Source organism: Vanessa tameamea, chromosome Z (genome assembly GCF_037043105.1).
Source record: "Vanessa tameamea isolate UH-Manoa-2023 chromosome Z, ilVanTame1 primary haplotype, whole genome shotgun sequence".
NCBI classification, from domain to species: domain Eukaryota; kingdom Metazoa; phylum Arthropoda; class Insecta; order Lepidoptera; family Nymphalidae; genus Vanessa; species Vanessa tameamea.
In genome coordinates this window covers 224,479-245,647 of record NC_087341.1, presented here as the reverse complement: position 1 = coordinate 245,647, position 21,169 = coordinate 224,479, and the positions used below count along the sequence as shown (strand labels likewise).

At 36.6% G+C, this 21,169-nt stretch overlaps 1 protein-coding gene across 2 annotated transcripts in view; it reads left to right on the top strand.

Annotated features, from left to right (window-relative positions):
• Positions 1-686: 686 nt before the first annotated feature.
• The window catches only part of LOC113403999 (FK506-binding protein 2), a 32,463-nt gene continuing 11,980 nt past the window's right edge, over positions 687-21,169 (top strand). For both annotated transcript variants that reach the window (XM_026644720.2, XM_026644719.2), the window contains exon 1: positions 687-995. In XM_026644720.2, the coding sequence (XP_026500505.2) occupies positions 808-995 (188 nt within the window). In that variant the 5' untranslated portion in view covers positions 687-807. The remainder of the gene's footprint in view (positions 996-21,169) is intronic.

Genomic DNA, 21,169 nt, shown 5'->3' with positions numbered 1-21,169 from the left:
AAAAATAAAACTTTAATTTGAGTGTTTTTCTTCGCATGGCGAACGACGAAACGAATGCATCAAAGCGTTATGAAGTTAATAAATGTTTTAACTGTATGCTTCACTTCGTTATCCTTACATTTTATAATATGTAAACATTTTATATTCGTGTAACAACTTGCACGTTGCACGAATGTTTTGTTCATAAGTATTATAATACTTATTTTATAAAGTTGTTTTTAAATCGTGTAATCGATGTTGCAGTACTTGGTGATAAATATCATTTAAACATTCTCCTCCATAAATATGTTATCCTTATTGTGGAACCAAAACTGTTTCAAGTAAAAGAAAGCCATACCTATGTATGTATGGTTAGAGTATTTTATCTACGAATGTGGGATAAGATGACCTTTAACAATATTTCTGAAGATTATTCTCTTAATTGTTCCTATAGTGATACTTTGTTGTATATACATATGTTATCAAAGAAATGTTTATTAATTGAACCAAGTTTTGGGTAAAAGTGGAACACGTCGCATTTGCCGCGCGAACGAGGAGATCACGTCATCGGTCGCGTGCGTGGCGAACGCGAAGAGGAGCCGCGTCACCTACAACTCGACAAACTGATAAAAATATAATTATCTCGCTCTAATATATGCCTAAAAGCGCCATCGAGAAGAACACAGTACTGCCGGGCAGTGCAACGGCGAAGCAGTAAACTTTATACAAATTCCAAGTTAGCGGAACGCACTCACTTCAGTTGTTTGCCAGCGGTCGTGCGGAGCGTACGCGTATTCTGTTCATTCCATAACTTTTCGTAACTTCGCCATGACATTACGCTGCGTTCTTGTGGTGCTGGCACTAGCCGGAGCCACGTTTGCCGGGCCCGAGGTCACCGAACTTAAGGTCGACGTAGTCAGCGTACCTGAAGGCTGCTCTGTCAAATCTAAACATGGTGACATGCTCACGATGCACTACACCGGCACTCTCGACGATGGCCACAAGTTCGACTCGAGGTAAGTGTTCTTCCCACGAAATTATATTACTGTTCCACGCCACAGTTTCGCAAGCGATATTTACTGTTATCTGTAAGCGGAGTTCAATTCCGGCGGCGATTGCTCGGTTGGTAATGAGCGTCGATAACGCGTTACAATGATTAGACTACATACGAGTATTAAAAATATTATTTGGCCTACTTATTGTGAAGTTGTAAACCTATGTTCTAGAACAATTAACCTAAATTGAACAGATTCACAGAGATGCACAACTGTTACTGGGCAGTTCTCGGTAATCATAATTTATTACTTAAGTTATTCCGGGAATATGATCATCATTGTTTAATTACACTTTTAAAATGGGTTGTGTGCGTTTGCTACTGGGCGTTTAGCGCTGGGAATTGCATTTCAGATAATTCAATTCGGGACGCATTTGTTCATTGAATCTTGCAGTAATTTAACGCTCATATAATATTGGAATGCACAACACCAATAGCCGTTGGTTTTATCAACAATTAAAACAATCAATAAAATTTAATTGAAACATTTAAAAGTTATGTTAAAAATGATTAGAGTATCTCGTATTACAGTATAACATTCTAAGCAGAATGCAATACGAGTTTCTATCATTATCATTTTTGTTATTTATTCGGTTTCTTATTAATTAAGTTTTTTTTTAAATGCCTGCTTTTTCATTTATTTTGCCTTCGTTTCGATTAAAAAAGGTAAACTTATTGATTATACGGAAATTAATAGTTGCTGAATAATATAACGCACCTACCTAATAGAATAAAAAAAATTCTTTAATCCGAAAAAAAGGCAGACAACGAAGCGAGTGTCACCGCGTAAATAATGATTTACATAAATATTTGAACATTATAATAACGACGTTCTTCCACTAATTAGTCGTCTATTGTTCTTAACCATTGTTAAGATGGCTTCCCATACTATAAATCATAACATAAATGCATACGAAAAACTTATAACGGGTCTCTCTTTGCATTCCGGTTAAAAAAAATTGATTTATTCATTAATCAGATGAAGTAAAGTTTGTTGTGTTTATTTCTCTTAGTTCGTCCAAGTCGGCGAAAAGCGTTGACAGTCACGTGACCGGTGCAAATAAAAAGAACACTCCGTGAATTATACAAAATTTAAAAACACTTTTAAAAATGTCTCGACATTTTTAAAAGTGATGTTTCAAATTGAACGGAAAATCAGGAAAAGGAAAATAATAATTACGGCGTAATTGATAGTCTTTTAAGATATTAATGTACGATTTTTTGTTTAATATAATATTCACATATTCGTAATCGTATTTTAAATCGAATATCTTGGCTTTGTGCGAGCCCATCTCGTTAGGTACCCCATTTATCGCATATTCTGCCGTCAAACAGCAATCCTTATAGTATCGTGTTCCAGATTGAAGGATGAGTAGGCCAGTGTAACTACAGGCACAAGTAACGTAAGATCTTAGTTCCCAAAATTGGTGGCGCATTTGACATGTAAGATGTTTCGTACAGTGTCAATGTCTGCACGGTGGTAAGCGTGGTAAGCAATTATTTAACTTATTCTATTATTATTAACAGAATAACTTTCAAAAACTGTTAGTTAAAGTATGAGCGAGAACAAACACACAGCCAGCAATACGGAATCCCGAGGAGGTGTTGTTTCCCGCGGAACTTGGCGTTGTTCACACAACTCCGCGTTATTGGCGCTTACGTGAATCTGCAAATTTCATCTTATACTTAATTTCACACCCTCGAGACGTCGCGCCGCGTTCGGTGCGAAATGTTCTTTAAAAGTGTTTAATTTTTTAATCGACGACTTGGGCACAATTCTAAATGTTTTGCGTCAAATGTGAGAACGGAATCATGTTAAAGCTCTCAGATTGTGTAAATTATTCACAAATAGGTACTTTTCTTCAATTTTTTCCTGACGAAGTGATTTATTATTTAAGTACAAGTACGTCCGACGTACAGGAAATTCTTAATACGTGATATATTATTTTTATCACAACGATTATCACCGGTAAATGTGATTATTCAATAATATGGGTTAACCCGCGATCATTTTTTAAAATACAAATAAATTGATCCAAAACTCTAAATAAATATATTCTTATTTGAAGTACTTTTTTCTCAAATGAAATACAGTAAAACAATTTAATTAATTAATTAACGGTCGTTGTGGTCACACTGGTGGTAAAAGTAATGTAATATCGAATCAGATTAAGTTGAGAGACAGCCGTCGACACCGCAGCCGAAACTTGGCTATTTAGACCAAACTACTAAACCAAAATAAGTAGGCGATTGCGGTCCCATTGAATGCACTCGGCTTAGTAATCTGCTTGATGGTTGCAGTACTAGGTAATTGCCAATTCATTAGCAAACACAGAGTCGGATTTAAAGGTCCAGAGGCCTTGGGGCCACAGAGGTGTGGAGGCCCTTGACCAACAGAGGCGGTGAAACCCTAATTATGAACCCCTATAAATTACATTATGAATTTTAATAGTTTAATTTCAATCTGTAAGCTGTAATTAATTTACCTGTATCGGTAACTTTTAAAACAGGTATTTGTTACATTATTATAGTTTGACTATATCTAGATAATCGTTAACTCGTCGGAATCTTTGCTGTGGGGTCCCCTCTCACGTGGGAGGTCCCTGGTCAGTTGCCCCGGTTGCATTCCCCTAAATCCGGCCCTGACCAAGTATGACTATATATTATAGTAGACGGCTAAGACTGTTGTCCTGAACCCACCATGCGCGCTGTGTTTCTTTTGAGACCTATTAGAGATCACAATGCGGTTGTTTATCAACAAAGTGATATCATTGCTATTGTTGCTCGGAGGAGATAATCTTAATAAATATTATGCCTTGCCACTACTTCAAATGGCGTTCCTATTGTTCATAAAACTATCTAGAGCATTTGTAACACATTTACTCCTTTCGCGTTTTAAGTTGCCCCTAACCGCTGAACTGCAGAGGCTTTGAGAACATATTTTTAAAATAATATTGTTATTGTGTGAGGCCAAATGTCCCAAAGCTGAGCGAACGCTGTTTGACCGCAGGTTGGTGCAATAATGATAGAATTTCTGGCGTCGCATTATTACTATTTAAACTCGTGAAAACTCTGCGTACTCCGTTTTCATCCCGCAATCATCTGTTGAATGAAAGCGTTCTCTCCTCTGGGTTAATTAACAAATATTTAAAAAACTATATGCTTATAAGTGACTGACGTCGCCGAAGCCAAAATTATTAATAAAAGTTTTATTTTTAAGTTAGTTTCTATGTACCTTTAAGCATTCAGTCCCATATAAAGTGACAACTGTAATCGCGGCTTCGCTCGGGGGTTGGGGTTGTTCGTCGGGTGTCAGGCATAAAAGGTAGCCCACGTCCTTCCTTAATGTTCACGATTGCTTCATACCTAATTTTAAGAAAATCACATTTAGCCCTGAACGAGTAACAGACAGACAGATAAACAGAGCGACTGTATGAAAACATTAACGCAATGATGGTCGAGTCGTAGATCTAGAGGACAAGTGTATTTTCTACACCGCGGTTTGTCTTCGTTATCACCCGCTTCATAGCTACATACAAATCATTATTATATCCTCCCCGTGGAAACTTGTATCATACAATGCAATACGAACAATAAAAACCGTTAGAGGAACATTCAAAACACGGTCTTACGGTCTGGGTCTACAGCCTATATCTTTGTACTTTATTGCTTTATTTAATACCATAAATGAATTGAAGTTATGGAAGTCGAAAACATTTGAACTTCAGTTATAATTTCTGAAGGTTTATTTTTTCTAAAAAATGTACGTCCGTTCCTCGAGAAACGAAAGATGCAGTGAAATGTTTTAGTGAAACAGCAAACGTCCTGCGTCCGTTGGCTTTGTTGTTATTTTATTTAAACGTAATTCCATCAAACGCTCGGCCGCGGAAGTTAGGTTAGAAGCCTTATTTAGCCGCTTTGCCTCGACACTTTGGTAACTTGCTCACAACTACTTACCTACATTAAAATTTTAAACGGAGATTATAATAATTTGCCTACATTAGACGCCTGCACGTCGGCGACTCGACTACGTGTAAGAGTCGGCGAAATTATGTTCAGGAGCAATTTAAGTTACGCGAAGTCAACTCGTCCGACAAAAATGAGCACTGCACCTTCCTCATCTAAATAATGAAAATTGAAATCCACTCGTCGATCGCACTCTCTATGAGCAACATTTGAAACGAAGTCCTCGTACTTTGTGTACTCTTTGTTGTTGGACATCACACGAACTTCGGTCAGGAATCCGCCAGGGATGCGGCATAAGACTAGTATATCTCATCAAAGCGGACACTAAACTATTAAAAAGTTTCTGTATTTGCTTCCGCTAAGTTCACGTAGAGAGAAATAAGTAACCATACATGTACTCTAAAATAAACAACAAGCGTGATGTGAGTAGGGAGGCTGCAACTGAATGATAACTCTTTGACAATTTCAGCTCATTTCGTTGCTGTTAAGGTCTCGTTACGCGATTTTGTGCGAGTGATCAAGGAAGTCAGTGTCATTACTTCATAAAAGTAGGATTGCTCCAAGTATTCGATTGTCCCTACGTAATGTTATATTCACCTAATGTGCAATACTGTGTTCTTTTTTATCAATTTGGCATTAAAATTATTAAAAAGAACTTATCTGTAGCATATTTTCATATTGAAATTTCAAAATAATCTACTCGGTTCTACAAAAACTCTCGTAACTTGTACAGTTTTAAATAGCACACTTCTATAAGAAACTATGAAAATATTTTGACAATGTTCTACGGTATCTTGCGCAATGTACGATGTGAACGAGCCCCCGAGCCCCCGGTTGTGCCGGGCCATAAATACGGTGCGTAAGGCCACAGACACCACGATTAGACCACGAGAGGCAATCAATTCGTTCCGACGTTTCATTATACAATTTTGATTACTTTGTATTTGTATTGTCCGGCTGTCGCCTTTGCCGCTTGATAGAAAATTAATGAGAAACTTCTCAATCGAGCTGAAGAAAATTAAGTTTCGAATGTGGAGGGATTTAGGGAGCGCAGCAGATAATTAAATGAGTAAATACGAGCGTGGTCGGCGCTCGGCGGCCGGCGGCTCGCCGGGCGCCGGGCCGGTGCAGACTCGATACTTTCATCATTACGTTTCGTTACATTATATTATATATTTATTAAATAAATAATCCATTCGATTCGCAACTCGTATGATTTCAGTGTTTTCTTGAAAAAAAAATTATCTTCTGTATTTTACTCATCAGCATAAGCATCGATTCTGAAAAAATACTGATGTTCATACAGATCCTCCGTTGCCGGCAGCTACGAGTTGCCGCGATTGATTCAACGCCGACTACTTGTATTATTGATCGTTTCGTTTATTTTAAATAAGTGATTTAATTAAAACTCTTTGCCGGTTCATTTGCATTGTCGGTGCGGAGATGGAAACCACAGTTACTTTTAAAATTATGGGGTTGAGTTAAAAATCGAATGTCTGCAAAGTTTTCATTTGTGTCAGAGCAGTGTACCAAATAAAGACATAATACATTTTGACTTCATAATATGATATTTATAAACTCTAGCTTTATAAAACAGTAAAGGTAAGTATAGATTATATGAAATGCATCGTTTGTTAACAGAATAGGTAGATATACATACTATACATACATACACACACATACACCAAGGTACAACAAGAATATTGATATCTTTGAAATGTGAGGTACGACACTGTCTTTATGTAATTGTGTAAAAACTAAACGCGCAAACTACACTTATCTCGCCAGAGATCTCGATTTTAAATATTGTTTTTTTTTTATGAAAATGTACTTGAAAGTTTTTTCGCGTGTTTGCAAACTTCACATCGCCTTTGATTGTGTTCTGTTGCATTGTTCGCTATTGTTGGCATCTCAGACAAAGTCCGTTCCCTCAAGATGTTTGATAGCTGTAATTGTGCTACTGTTCACATTATCAGATTCAACACTCCACTCCACTCAGCTCGCCTTAATTAACTCAAAACGTTAAATGACTGAATATTCAAAATATGTACTTTTGGTGCTCTAAAAGTAAAAAGCGACCTTGTATAACCTGTTAAGTGCCTGTTTAAGTCGAAGGCGTCAGAAATTACTTTTGAATAAAAAAAGCAGGTAATCTAGTAAAATGTAAACCGTTATCGTCGTAAATCGTAATGTATACCTAAAGAATCGGTCTCGGAAACGTGCGCGCGCATAAACCGCCAGATCCAATTAATTTCTTCGTCGCGCTTTAGACGACGTGTTGCTCCATGATTGCTACGCATATCGAGATAACTCTCTGTCACAGCTAAAGTCTTAAGAGTTCATGGATACGTGGCTTTAGTTCGGATTTATACATTACATTTGAAGTTGTAAATAATTACAAAACTAGTCAAAAGAAGTATCCGCTCAGCTTCTTTCGGCGACATTTTAGTAACAATAATGAGACTAAGGTAGGGTTTGATGTCGTACTACAATGACTATTAACGTGACCATCTGATCAGAAATTCACTCAATAAACCGTCTGCAATGTTTTCTATAAAGCCCTTTATAAATTCGAAGTAGTTACAAGATCAATTATTCGATCATACACGGAACGGCTAAATTGAATTTCTTGTACACGCGACAGCGCTCTTGCATCTCACGGATGGTGAGCCAGGGCTGTCGCCGGGCTGTCGATTTCATTATTAATCCACGTAGAGGTCCGCCCGCAAACCCCTTCCGTTGGAATATCTTTATTGAATGCATTGTCAGTAAATGAAAGCTATTAAAACGTGTGGGCCTATAACGACTGCCGACTGACTGCGCGTGTAACGGGCCTATACTTACCTGATTACAGAATTTGGCGTCTGTTTTTACGTTTGTGATTATTTTTTTCACAACTCTTATATTTTATGGTAGTCTGGGGTATAATCCTAAACATAAACTACCTCTATTTGACGGATCAAAAACGAATTACAATCATTCAAAATTTACTAAATATTTTAGGTAATTGTTGTGTTAGTCTATCCTCTTTACAGAATAAATATTACAAGTAAAGTATAATTTGTACTTATAAAATACGTTGGTTGATGGTTATACAGAAAACATATTTTCTGTTGTTCCTGAAAAAACGACTAAACCAGATTATAAAATATATTGCAAGCAAATTGTGGTTGTAAGAAGAAATGACGCTTTCGTTTGATATGGGCGGAGCCTACGAATGAGTTCAAAATAGAGATATTGATCTGAATCACATTTAGATACAATTTACACATTTGAGATATTCATAAGCCCCATATGAGAGACAAATACAAACTTCTCGTACACACAAAACAAAGCGCTTCGCACGAGTGTGGGTACCTGATCTGTGTAATCTCGAATGGAAGCTTCGAATGAATGACTTTGATCCTGTTCGTACGAGTACAGCAGGGCAGTTTAAAGGGTTCCACGAGAGTGCGTATAAAGTGCGTCTATATAGTATCAGCGACCCAGGTAACATTGTCTAATATTCAAACGGTATATTTGCAAGCAATATAGGATGGACTATAGAATACTTGCTTCCTTATAAATACACAAATATTACAAACCGTGACAACTAAATCGGTCATATTACGTTGCGTAGCTCGCCTATTCAGTACGGGAACATATTGTTTGTACGGGTGGAGTAGAACAATACAATTATTAGAATTAGAAATAATATTAAAAAATACGCTCTGCTGAATATATTTGTTTTATTTTCAATAAAAAATATATAACCAATCATCTATTCATTCACAATGGCCTTAAATTGTTTAATGTTTAATGAAATTATCCGCAAATATAATCTAATTTATATTTTTTTGCAGTCTTAACTGTCACTCGACTTACGCACGCTAAGACACGTTGTAGGACGAGAGTCGCTCAGTCAAATAATGCACGCCGATAAAATATTTGAACGTGGACGGGCGCGCCTTCGTAAGTGAACAGATCTATAATATATAAGGGCGGTCTATCATAAAAGGCATGTGTACCTAGAGAAAAATGCAGACAAAAAAACACGTGATCGGCATTTATAAATTGTAATTTTCATTCCAAATAATAATGAATATGCGTAGTAGTAGGTTAATCTTCTGCTTAGCAACAAACACGTTACCTACTGTTGTGGGTCCAGGTTGCTGGTCACCTCGGCAACGATAAAGAGTGATGTAATTAATCGACATTTTGCCGAATGATTGACAATGTCGAGAGGTCGAAATCGATAAACTTTTTGTCTGTCATTGAAGTTTCCTTGGATTACTATCAATAACAAAACAGGTATCGCTTATATTGCTACAAATGTTATCAAATATACCGAAAACAATATTTTGTTTTCAAAATAAACTTTAATTTCAAATGTGATTTAAATAAGTAATTAATACTGCTATATATGGAACTTAATATCAAAATGAATACGCGTTACTGTTCGACATTCAGGCAGCCGTCTTGTCTGCCGGCCGCTCCCGAAATATATTTCGTGCAGCAACACGTGTACTTGACGATCTTCACCTCCGACGAGCCGGCGAATTCAAATTAATTTAGCGTTTTTGTTGATCTAAAACTTCAGGCTCAAAGCCTCTAGCAAAAAGCATACGGCGCTGCGAAGACTGCTCTGCGAATTCAATGGCTTTGCGATTTGCTATGAAAGATTACTAAAGTATGCTTTTTGTTAGAGGTCGTCGCAGCTGAGCATCCGCTGAGCCCTGCCGCGAGTACAGGTGGGTATTGCGTTTGAAAACTGCTTCCATTCACTTTTCCTGCAAACCTAACAATCGGTACACCACCGACCCCGGCAGATATTCATCAGCTGAACTGCACGCGGTATGAGATCGAATAGGCTTAGGATACATTTAGGCAGGCGGTGGTAGAGCCTATTAGTTATAGTATTAGTTAGTACGAGGGGTGGCTAGTCACTGCTCTTTTTTTAAAATAAGTTTTTATTCAGTTCTAATATTACAGATACAATATCACTTAGGTTAGCTCACTGTAACCGCTATTCATACGTACCTATATACATGAAATGTTAAAGACTTTGTTGTCTTTGTTACCACTCAGTCTCATTAACTCAATCGGCATCGTGTATAGCTAGATATAGTTTGTCTTAACATCTGTTTGTGTGGATCAAATGTTGAAACTGAATTTTGAACCACAAATATTTTAAACTTTGGTGCTAGCGACAATACACAATACTTAACTAAATTTACGAAAAAAAAGTATTCTTATCAAAAATATTTTTAAGATTCCCCTTTTTGATAATTGAAAGTGGAATAAAACTTTATTTTACACTACAACGCAATTGAATATATCACAACGAATTCGATATGAATGTTATCCTTCCATCACGTATGACATACAGCATAATATTCGCTCGCATGTTCCCCTTCTGACTACGCACGACAAACTTAACAATAGTTAGTTTTGCGATGTTTTCGATGATGATAATACTACTTACGGATCAAGAGGCTACGAATAACCGTTAGTAGGAGAAAAATAAAAACATGACAGATGTAGTATGCTTATTAAAAAAATGCTATGCTATTATATGACCCTTTCAAATATATAGTAACACAGAAATTGCTGCTCTTGATTTGGTGACGATGCGGATGCCTTAAAAATGTTAATTTAGTACTTAAATTTTACTAAAGTACTTAATAGTTTTGTTGTCGGCAATGTTTACGCAAATGGAGATCACATAAATAAATTTAGACTCATCGGGCTGAGTACCTCGGGCCGACGCGGCGACGGTCACTCGTCGGCCTTCTGATAGACAGTACCCACACAGTAGGAGTCAGAAGTGGATGATAACATTTTGGACGAATGTGTTATCTAATCTAATCGTGGCTAAAGCCAGTTAAGTGGTTATCGAATTTGGAAATTGATTGTCTTATAAATTTGATATAAAATGATCTTCCTAATTTACCTAAAATACTTATATAAATGAAAGGACTATTTGGGTGTAAATTAATTCAAATACGTCTCGGATTTCAACTTAAAATAAGCAAGATGCATCTTAGTAGTTTCAAGTATATTTTTTCAGTCTCGTTTGGAAATGGTTTATCAACTTAAATGCAATTCTGTTCCCGTAAAACGAATCCTATATTTACAGCGGTACCTCCCTTGTCTCGTCTTGACTCAAACGTTTGCGTGTTTTGTAAATGATTCCTATAAACAAGCGTAACGATAAACGTATAGTGTCATAGAGCTGTAATGAGTTTGTTTTCCTCATATACGTTATTAAAGTGAATTAAAGATAATATTTAAATAATTAAACTATACACGTAACATAAACATTCGAATCCTAACATAAATATCGATGTACTTCATTTAAATCCAACTCCAGTCGATAAAACACGTTTGTACGGAGACGTAGGAGCAGGTGATACACCGCGGCCAAACTTTATGTTCGGGGCGAGGTTTACCGCTCCTTAATATTTAATATAGAAAAAATACAACCAAGAACCGATACATTGCTATTGCTACTTTCAAACGTAAACGTACTCGTTCGCGTTCTCGTGGACTTCGATCGACTCCAGAAACTGGATCATCTGGATTCTGGACTGGTTTCCAATAATATAGTTGTATTAATACATGGTGACAGTTTGTCTCTGAACAAAACGAATTTGGTTAAGGATACAAAATTATTATTTGAAATTCAAAATCAAAAGAAATGCAAATTTATAATTAGTACTTTTCCATATTCACATACCTTTACAGATGCACAGAATTTACATAATTATAACTTAAATATATGTTTATGCAATTTGACCCGATATTTTAGCAATGATTTTATGTTATTTGACATTAATAAATTCATTTATAGATTTAAGTTGACAGAGGGTACTGTGTACCTACCGATAAAATCCAGAAGACAAATTGGTAACCTGATTGCTCACAATATTAATAATTATTTTATGTGTAATGTTACCAAGGGTCATATGTATAATAATAAAAATAATAATCTAATTTATATATTAAAGTAAAAATATTAAAATTCATAATTTAACCTAAATAAAATGACAAAATGCTCTCCTACTTAAATAGTATACATCAAAATATGCAGGGCATAGGTGGCAAAGATCATGAAATAGAATTATTTTCGGAGTGTTATAAAACTCATATATTTTGTTTCACAGAGCATTGGATTAAAAGTTGTGACATATTTAATATCCCAAACTTTGAACTGTCAAGTACATTCGTAAGAGGGAATGATATTCGTGGTGGCTCATTAATATTAGTACGGAATGATATAGTTTGAAAATCTCGAAAGGATATTGTGGTTCTCTCTATGGAACGTACTATGGAACTATCCTGCGTGGAATTTCCCCAGTAAATGTACTGGGGAAATTCCACAGTACGTACATACATGCGTGTACCGGCCCCATCAGGAGATTTTTACCTATTTGAGACCACTATTGAGGATACTCTTAAAAAGATATGTAAAAGTAATAAATATGTAATCGGATGTGGTGACTTTAACGTCGACCTATTAAAAGAAACTTCGTCGAGTGTTCGGTCGGTCACCTTGTTAAGTCATTTAATCTAACGCACAGAGTTAATGAACCGACACGAATAACCAGCGATACTTCTACGTGCATTGACAATGTGTATTGTGACTGTGAAATATACGAAGTGTCAGTAACAAATAATTTAACTTCTGACCACTGTGGTCAGACTAACTGACATTGATACCGCTCGTCTAGTATATTTTGGTTATTTTCACAGTATTATGTCGTATGGAATATTACTTTGGGGTAAAGTTGCAGATATTGAATCTGTTCTTATTTTACAAAAGAGAGCAATCCGGTCTATTTATAATTTTGGAGCAAGAGACTCTCTTCGGGATGTTTTTAACAAAGTAGGAATACTCACTGTTGCGTCACAATATATTTACAACAACATTATGTATATTTACAGTAACATTTATCACTTTCATAAAATCAGTGGTAATCATTGTATGTGCACAAGAAGTAAGGATAAGCTTATAACGCCAAGTTTCCGACTCCGCAAAGTCAATAAATCCTTCTTGGGGCAAGGTATCCGTTTCTATAATAAAATTCCGGAGACATTTTTAACGTTGCCGTTTCATAGATTCAAATCATTTGTAAAAAATACATTGGTAAAGAAGGCATGTTATTCAATAGAAGATTATACAGATGATAAAAAAGACGTTAGACGTGGAGTTAATGCTTGTTGACTTCCAGGCAATATATTACATACATATATACGTAATTGGGATGTTGGGCCCAGAGTTCCTTGTGATAATAGACATATGTGTTTATGGAACCGCTTACGATACTTAAAAGCAAGCACTCACACAAGCACGCGCACGTGATACCAATAGTATACTCAGTTTGTTAGTTCAACGTTATAAAAAAAAAATGAACAACATTTGCATTAATTTTTGATGGAATATGTTCGTTTTGACACGACGTTCGCACCAAGCCTGGTTAGCAATCACGGCACTCGGCTATAAGTTCCCCTAACGAACGACTTTGATCACAACGGCGTGTGGTGCCACCGCAACGTGTTGATTCAGCCGTAATTGCCGGCACACAGTCGCGTAAACATTCTTACGTATTGGCAGCCTGGAAGGCTTCATATACTAGTTACGGTGAGGATTCTCGCGTAACGTTAGCGGATTAGTTTAATATAAAATTTATTTTGAATATTTTTAAATATTACGGATTATATTCATAATAAAATTGTAATAGTTATAACTTTTCATTACTGGAACATAGGGAATGTTAAGTAAATGTCTCGGTATAAGCAGATCTTCGGCTCTCAAGTGATTCTCCAATAAACTCCGCGCTGACTGATGTTTTCAATCTTTATTTATTTGAGACATATTTCGAAGTTATCCCGGCATAAAAACCGCCGAGTAAATATACGGTAAAGGCGCGTCGGTTAAAGTGTATTTACTAATAACGTCGGTGATTGAAGCTGCACGATCTTTGGCACGCCGCGCTTCAAAACTGCGTGAAACAGTCGTAAAAAGGCTCGCACAGAACCTCTACGATACACCCTACCGTAAAGACGTACCTACCGGCGACTAGCGACTCCACCCGCGGGCGGCGGCCACACTAGATGTGCCTCGTCAGCAAATTATAAAATATTTTGGCGGAATGAGACGATTTTTTTTAAGAATACGGTTTTTAAGGAAATTATTTTTCTCTCACAACATTTTTGATTAAATTACATAATTACAGGGCTGTTTAATTTCATGTAGCACAAACGAACCCTTTTTACGTAAATTGCGTAGTTTTAGGAGCATAAAATTTGGCACAGTTAATGTTTAATTGGAGAAGGAATGCAATGAAGCTAATATATAATATATAAAAAATAAATTAATTTGAAATACATTAAATTGATAAAAAATCATTCCATACACCAGTACACGTTTGACACACGCTTAGGTATGGACATATCACGCTTAGATCAAAATGAAACATTCATAGTTTACGTGTATACAGCCAATGATATAATACACGTCATACAATCATGTCGAAGGAAAAAACAATTCAACTTTTTTAACATTTGTGTTTTTTTAATGTAATAATGATCTTTCGAATCAATGTATTGTATAGTTTTATTGAATTAGTTCATTTCGAAAAAGCGACCACTAGTAATATATATTTTATGAAATTGTTAATCAATCGAAATAAGTTTTAATAGATCGAAGGCAGCGCCTTCCAGCGCCTTCCAGCGGCCGTATATGTTGTTGTGGCGCGGGCTGGCGCACGGTAACGATGCGGTCGCCGCCCCCCCCCCTCCCCGCTGAATTATTAACACGTGCCATCCAAGAAGTTGAATCGACAGAATTAAAACTTAGCGAGCTCTTTCATATTTCACCTACTTACGTTGTTTTCCCTCTGTTCAACCCATTTAGGAGCCCTCCAATTAATGCGGCCCTCGAAAGCCCGTGAAAGATACTGTGGAGTGTTTAAGAAAATTCATATTTTTATATAGCTATTTTATTACAGCTCGGACCATGGACGCATCAGCTTTTCGATTGCAATCGTGAATTACATTAAAAAAATTCATCCCAATGGGGTTGTATGGGGTAAATTGCACTTCGACGAGCCGCTGGAGCGTACGCGTATCGGGCAATGTTTTATGTTCCGATATTAAATGCAAAGAGGTATCGTGCCTCACATTACTCAATCCTCTCCACTCTCGCCATTAATCTCCAAGACTATCACGGAAGTAGGCTGGTCGGGAATGCTTGGTGCATCTTCAATGTAACAAATAGAACGGACGAACCATTTTTCCAATTAACTTTATATTCGTTTCGAAAAAGCGAAACTTCTCGTATTTGCTATCACGGTGGACCGTGAATTGTCAGCGGACACATGTGCTCAACTCTACCCTCCTTGAATAATACACGAACGGTGTACTGGCTTGAGTTCTTCGCACGTTTTATTGCGGACGATTGGCTACGGAATTTCGTTAGGTTTCGGTACGGCGGTCTTTTTAAAAATAAATTACGCAAATGTACGAGCAGAGTCTATGCAACTCGAGAAAAAAGATTTAATATTAGTAAAAGTAAGGGTTTTCATAAATTTCATTCATTTAGCCTATCTAAGTTGTCTAGCCGCCGTGGTACGGCGTTGTGAGCTTAGCAGCGTAAATAATTAAGAGCACTTTTGCACGCGGCGTCTCTCGCACCGCTCTTGGCGACATCGACGCCGTGTACCATATAATGCGTTCCGTCACGAGTATGAAACACCACGCCACCACCACAATACACTAGCGACGTTAATAATTTCCTTATAATAACAATTTGCAAAACCTGTTATTTCTTGTACAATAATTTCCACTGGTCTAAATAAGGCGTACGGTAAAGACGAGAAGACTATGACAAACGGATCACGTGCTAGAACAATATGTTACATCACTTAAAAAACACAAAATCTGTATAAAATGTATATTATTAATAATTTACAATTAGTAAAGTTATTTTAAGTAAACACTCGATACAATTTTGGAAACAACCAAATCGAAACTAGTAGAAATATAAAAGCATGCGACGGGAGCCGCCGTAGAAATGTTTGTATCCTGGGAACCGCCGCCCGTGAATCGCAACTGCTCCGAGCGGGTTCTGTGTCTTAGCGTTGAAACATTCATATTTTTAACGACTAAATGTCTCAGAGAGGTGAAGGCGCGCATTTTTTCAGGCCACACGTTTTCCTACAAAGTTAACATAAGCCGCACTTGACAAATGCGACGAGGAATGCTTATTTTGTATACTGTTTGTTTTTATTTTACAAAAAATATCCTCGCGTATACGATATACTGAGACATATGGTTATAGCTTAAGCCGCAGACGATTATTTACATCTTTCGGTTTTTCGAACTGTTTTGTGTCACTGTGGCCTATGACGAGGTATTTGCGTTTTAATCGAGCGTACTCTTACGGAAACCGTAATACTTCAAGTTCTACGTAGTAAGTGGACGTGCTTTGTTAATGGATTGTATAGCTTAGGAAAGAATTTTAATTTTCGAAACACGTATCGCTTAGTTGTCGATGTTAATTTGGTTGCGAGTTTTGTTAAATTCTTTGTCTCGTCCGAACAAGGTCATATACATTTAAAAAGAAGCAAATTCAATGAGTATCATATCAACGACACCTACGAGTCGATACTTCCGCCAATCACCGGCCAGCAACTAATCAACGATTCAGCTTCCAGTGTATCTGTCGGCTGCGGCTCCATTTTGACTTTATGATGATCTTTAACACTTTTAAATATTTAATGTCTGATTCTCAGCTATCTAGCAGCCGCATTATACCTTAGACGCCGGTCGACTATAAAACGTTTCAAAACGTCCTATATCGTATAAACTTTATTGTTTATATTATATTTCACGTACAATTTGTGGGTTATTTATTTTTATTTGTTCTTTTATAGTGTACATGTATAAAACTCTATTGCACTTCCAAATGATCACAACTAATCTGATGGCAACCGTCGTTGCCAATCCCTGATGTTGCGGCGTATTAATGAAATCCTCAATGAAAAATATATTATAAAAGTTAATTTTTTAAATCATAACGATTGTTGTCGAAGTAATCAGCTAAAAAAGAGCGCGCGCCCTCATCCTCCTCGCCTGATTGATCGCACACCCTTCTGTCCAATAAATATTAAATTTGTTCGGGCAATTTGTCTGTCTCACTTAGTTGCGAGCAAATGATGTATTAATACAGAAGATGCATCGTTCTTCGTTCTTCGAGATGTGCACAGCGGACGTGACGACTGCTTCGAGAGAATTGCGCCCGCAAACAGGGCTAGGTGTGTTTGAAATAGAAATTGCAACTGATATATAATAGAATATTTCATGAGATCCGCAACTAAACGTACTCCGCTAATGGAGTTGAGGAGATGCTACCTTAAGAGATTATTATATTCGGGTCGATTTTGCGGCAGTTACTCGATTTGAAACATGTTTTTGTTTTAAAAAATAATTAACAACAAACAAAAACTAAGACTACCAATTATAAATTTATAAAATAGCCGTCTAAGAAACTGTGAACTCGGACACGTTGTGCACGATTGGCACAGAGGATTATCAGATATGTAACTCGGTCACTGAAGACTCGAATTCCTGGTCAGTTCAAAGCAAACCTAAAGATGGATGAAACGTAGGTACATATACGAATGAATCCAAGTTCAACTTGAAGTAGAAGAAATTGTATGGCAAACGGTTTTATTGCATTTTCAATAAGCTCGAGTTGAAATTGTTGCAAGGACAAAAGGTTTAAAAGTGCTTGTCTATAAAATTGTGGAAGCTATTTTCTTCTTGGTCAGTGCGTGCTTGCACGTGTAGGTATGTAAGCTGGAGGACGTCTACAAAGCTTATTGGGATCTTTGAAAGTCTTTTGTGAATCCCGCCCGTAATCCTGTTAGTGACGGAGAGCGGTTAGCAAACGATAAAGTGACTTTCGTCTTGCGAGGCTCGAAACGAAAACTGACAGTTGGTTTTTAAAAAACTACTAACTATAAGCTGTCTCAGCAGTACTTTCAATACAGTTAAATAGTGATATTAATTTAAGCTTAGTTTCTAGTACTCGCGTCGACTACGAGTTCAAGCATGTATTCACATTCCACATTCACGGACGTGTGCAATATGTTTAATGCGTATAATATATAGTGAGGGTTGGGGGGTGAGGCCACGGAATATTTTTAACCCGGTCGAAAAATAGAGTGCATAGTTGTGTTTAGCAATATCCCATAGTTAATCTAATTTGGTAATAATGGACCTCCGTATAATTAGGCTTCAATACACGGACACGGAACGAATCAAAGCAAGCTGGTTTTGTATAAAATCGAATTGATAATTCACAAATGACTTTACTTATTCAGTACAGCTTTAAGTAGAACACAAACATACCTTTTAGTGACAAGGACGTTGAGGAAACTTTAGCAACAATTTGTTTTTACAAAAACATGAATTGAAACTTAGTTTATTGGAATCACCCACGTTTATAAATAATAATTGATAGTGCTCATAACGACCACAACAGTTCGATACTGAAACAATTGGTTTTGTTTATAAATTAAATATAAAACAATTACGAGTTTAAATCATTTATTTTTCTTTCAAACAATACCAAGGAATGCTATTCATTGTATTTGTGTCATTTAACAAGATTTTGAACATTATTGTCGTTGGTTGAAACAATAACACAAAAGCAGGTACGGTTGAGAGTGTCCTAAGATTTGATCAGAAATTGATTTCGGTTTTGATGAAGTCCTGTTTATTTTGCGGTTACTTGCGGGCGGCGGGCGCGGGCGGGGCCGGGCTGCGACACATAATGTCAATTCAGAATGCAATGAGCTCTGTACATTTTTGTGTGAATTTTCATTCGTAGCTTACAGTTTTAAATCTAAAATAACACAAACAAACAATACGCAAAATATTTACTTATACTTGTCGGTGTATGCGGTTAGACCTGTTTCAATTATTTACCAACTCGTCATTAAGAGTAATTGCAGATTCACTGTTGCAGCGTATTGTTTATTCAACTCAAGCAGTTAATAAAAATAGTTCTAGACTAAGCCACAAATAATTCGTCTAAATGTAATCTCGTTACCAGCTACGTACTTATCGAGGTTAATAAATTAAATCCTAGACATTACATTTCATTCTTTTATTAACGTGATTTCGAAAGAATTCATAAAGAGAACGCCTCGAGGGTTCAAAAGAGAGCAACTTGACTTTTTTAAGTATGAACCCTAACACTACTGAACTAATTCTGTAAAGAAGCCGCTTCAACTGTAGCACAGACACGCCCATACCGCCCATACTGCTGTCTGGTAAAAAACGTAAAATAATTTATTACTCGTTTGAATTCCTATATAAGCCAATAACACACCAAGCCCCTGTATGATCTTTATTTTAATTGTTTACAGTTTTTTTATTATTTACCTTGTGTATAAAAATATTTTTAAACATGGCTTCGACTTACCGTGCCCGTGCCTTTCTGTGACGTTTTAAGCTCAATATGTAAATAGTCCACGTAGGCGTTTATAATAATAAGGTACCTCCTATTATGACGGAACATTATTGTATACAATCGGCATCTTGAAGAGTGGCTCTAATACATTTATAATGAAGGAAAAAGTTTAAATACATAACGATTATTAATATTATTTAAAGTAACAGATAGAAACGGCTGCCACGAAACGATTGTCCATTATTTCGGCAGTTGCTAGATTTGTCCCCCCCCCCCCATGCCGACGTTAGGACCGATACTGACAAAAGCAAAATATCACTTCCTTCTTATTATAATTCTAAAACGTCGCGGTACGTCGAGTCTCAAAACTGGAAAAATTGTTACCCGATGTCTCATAACGTTACAAAAAGGAGTGTTGCCGGCTATAAATATTAAATTTGGCGTAGTCTCAGTTCGAAGCATCTGGTTCCTACACTAACCGTGATGTTAAAAATTCATCGCTGTGTTATCGTACCGGCTATTGTGGTTCTTATACGTGTTCGTTAGTAAACTCACTCGCACACTTTAAAATGACACGATATGGCTACATTTGGATGACAGCTTTTACGATTCAACTAAAGGAAGTGAATAGTTTTGTTTATGGTAAAAGCTAAACGTCGATATTTATAAATAAGCGTACTACAGAAAGAAAACACTTTCCGCGTTCGAGAGGATATAAAGATATAATTGACTAAATCATTAGCGGAGTGATTTGTGTTAGTAGCTGTCGTTGGTGGTTAAGATAACATTTTATACTAAAAATTAAAAATAATTTGATTTAAAAACGGTTCAACATCTTTCTCTTGATATAGAATGAAGAATAAAAACGAAATCTATAATTCGTGATTTTGTGAGACACATTAGATGTAAAGCTACGCCCGTGCCTAGTGTCGGGTAAGACACTAAGTTGGTATTCTTTTTTCATCATAAATCAATAAATGATTGAAGGCAGCCGTGGTTTAGGATGTTTTAATAGAATTCACCTAGGTAGTATGTTATGGTCTTTAGAAATATGAATATAACCTTATAATGAGACATCGCGGCAGACTGCGGAGTCGTGGGCGACATTGTTTGTTCCGTACGTAAGCACTGCACATGTAATTCATAAATTTCGGGAAATGATTCTCGTACAGTATTCGTTCGGAGTCGTCCCACTTCCGACTAAATATTTCACATCCGCCTTCGCCGCGGACTTCGGACTCCCCAAGACTTATTCGGATTTTTTTTTATAAAACTGTACTAATATGAACACTGTGCAAACTACATATATTACAAGCATACACAGCTAGTTTGTGTTATGTGTGCACACCTAATGACAGGGTTTACTAAAACTAGGCTCCTTTCATTTTGTATATTTTTACACGAACGTAAGATGTTTGATCCGATTTCGATATTTTTGATATTATTTTAAATAGATATAGTTGACTTTATTATAAATCGTAAAATAATCTTGTCTTCGATTCACTTGGACTTACTTCTTGGTTGTTGCGACTTTGGTTAAGGTTGGTAGTTAATGTGAGCAACACGGTAGACTTCCAGCATTTCTTAATTGAGAATAACAAAGGGACTATTTATCGTACTGTACAGGCGGTAGACGCCATCGCTCATTTTATATTAATCAGGAACAAAAGGCAGCTCCGTTCCATACAAAATAGTTAACCCTATTA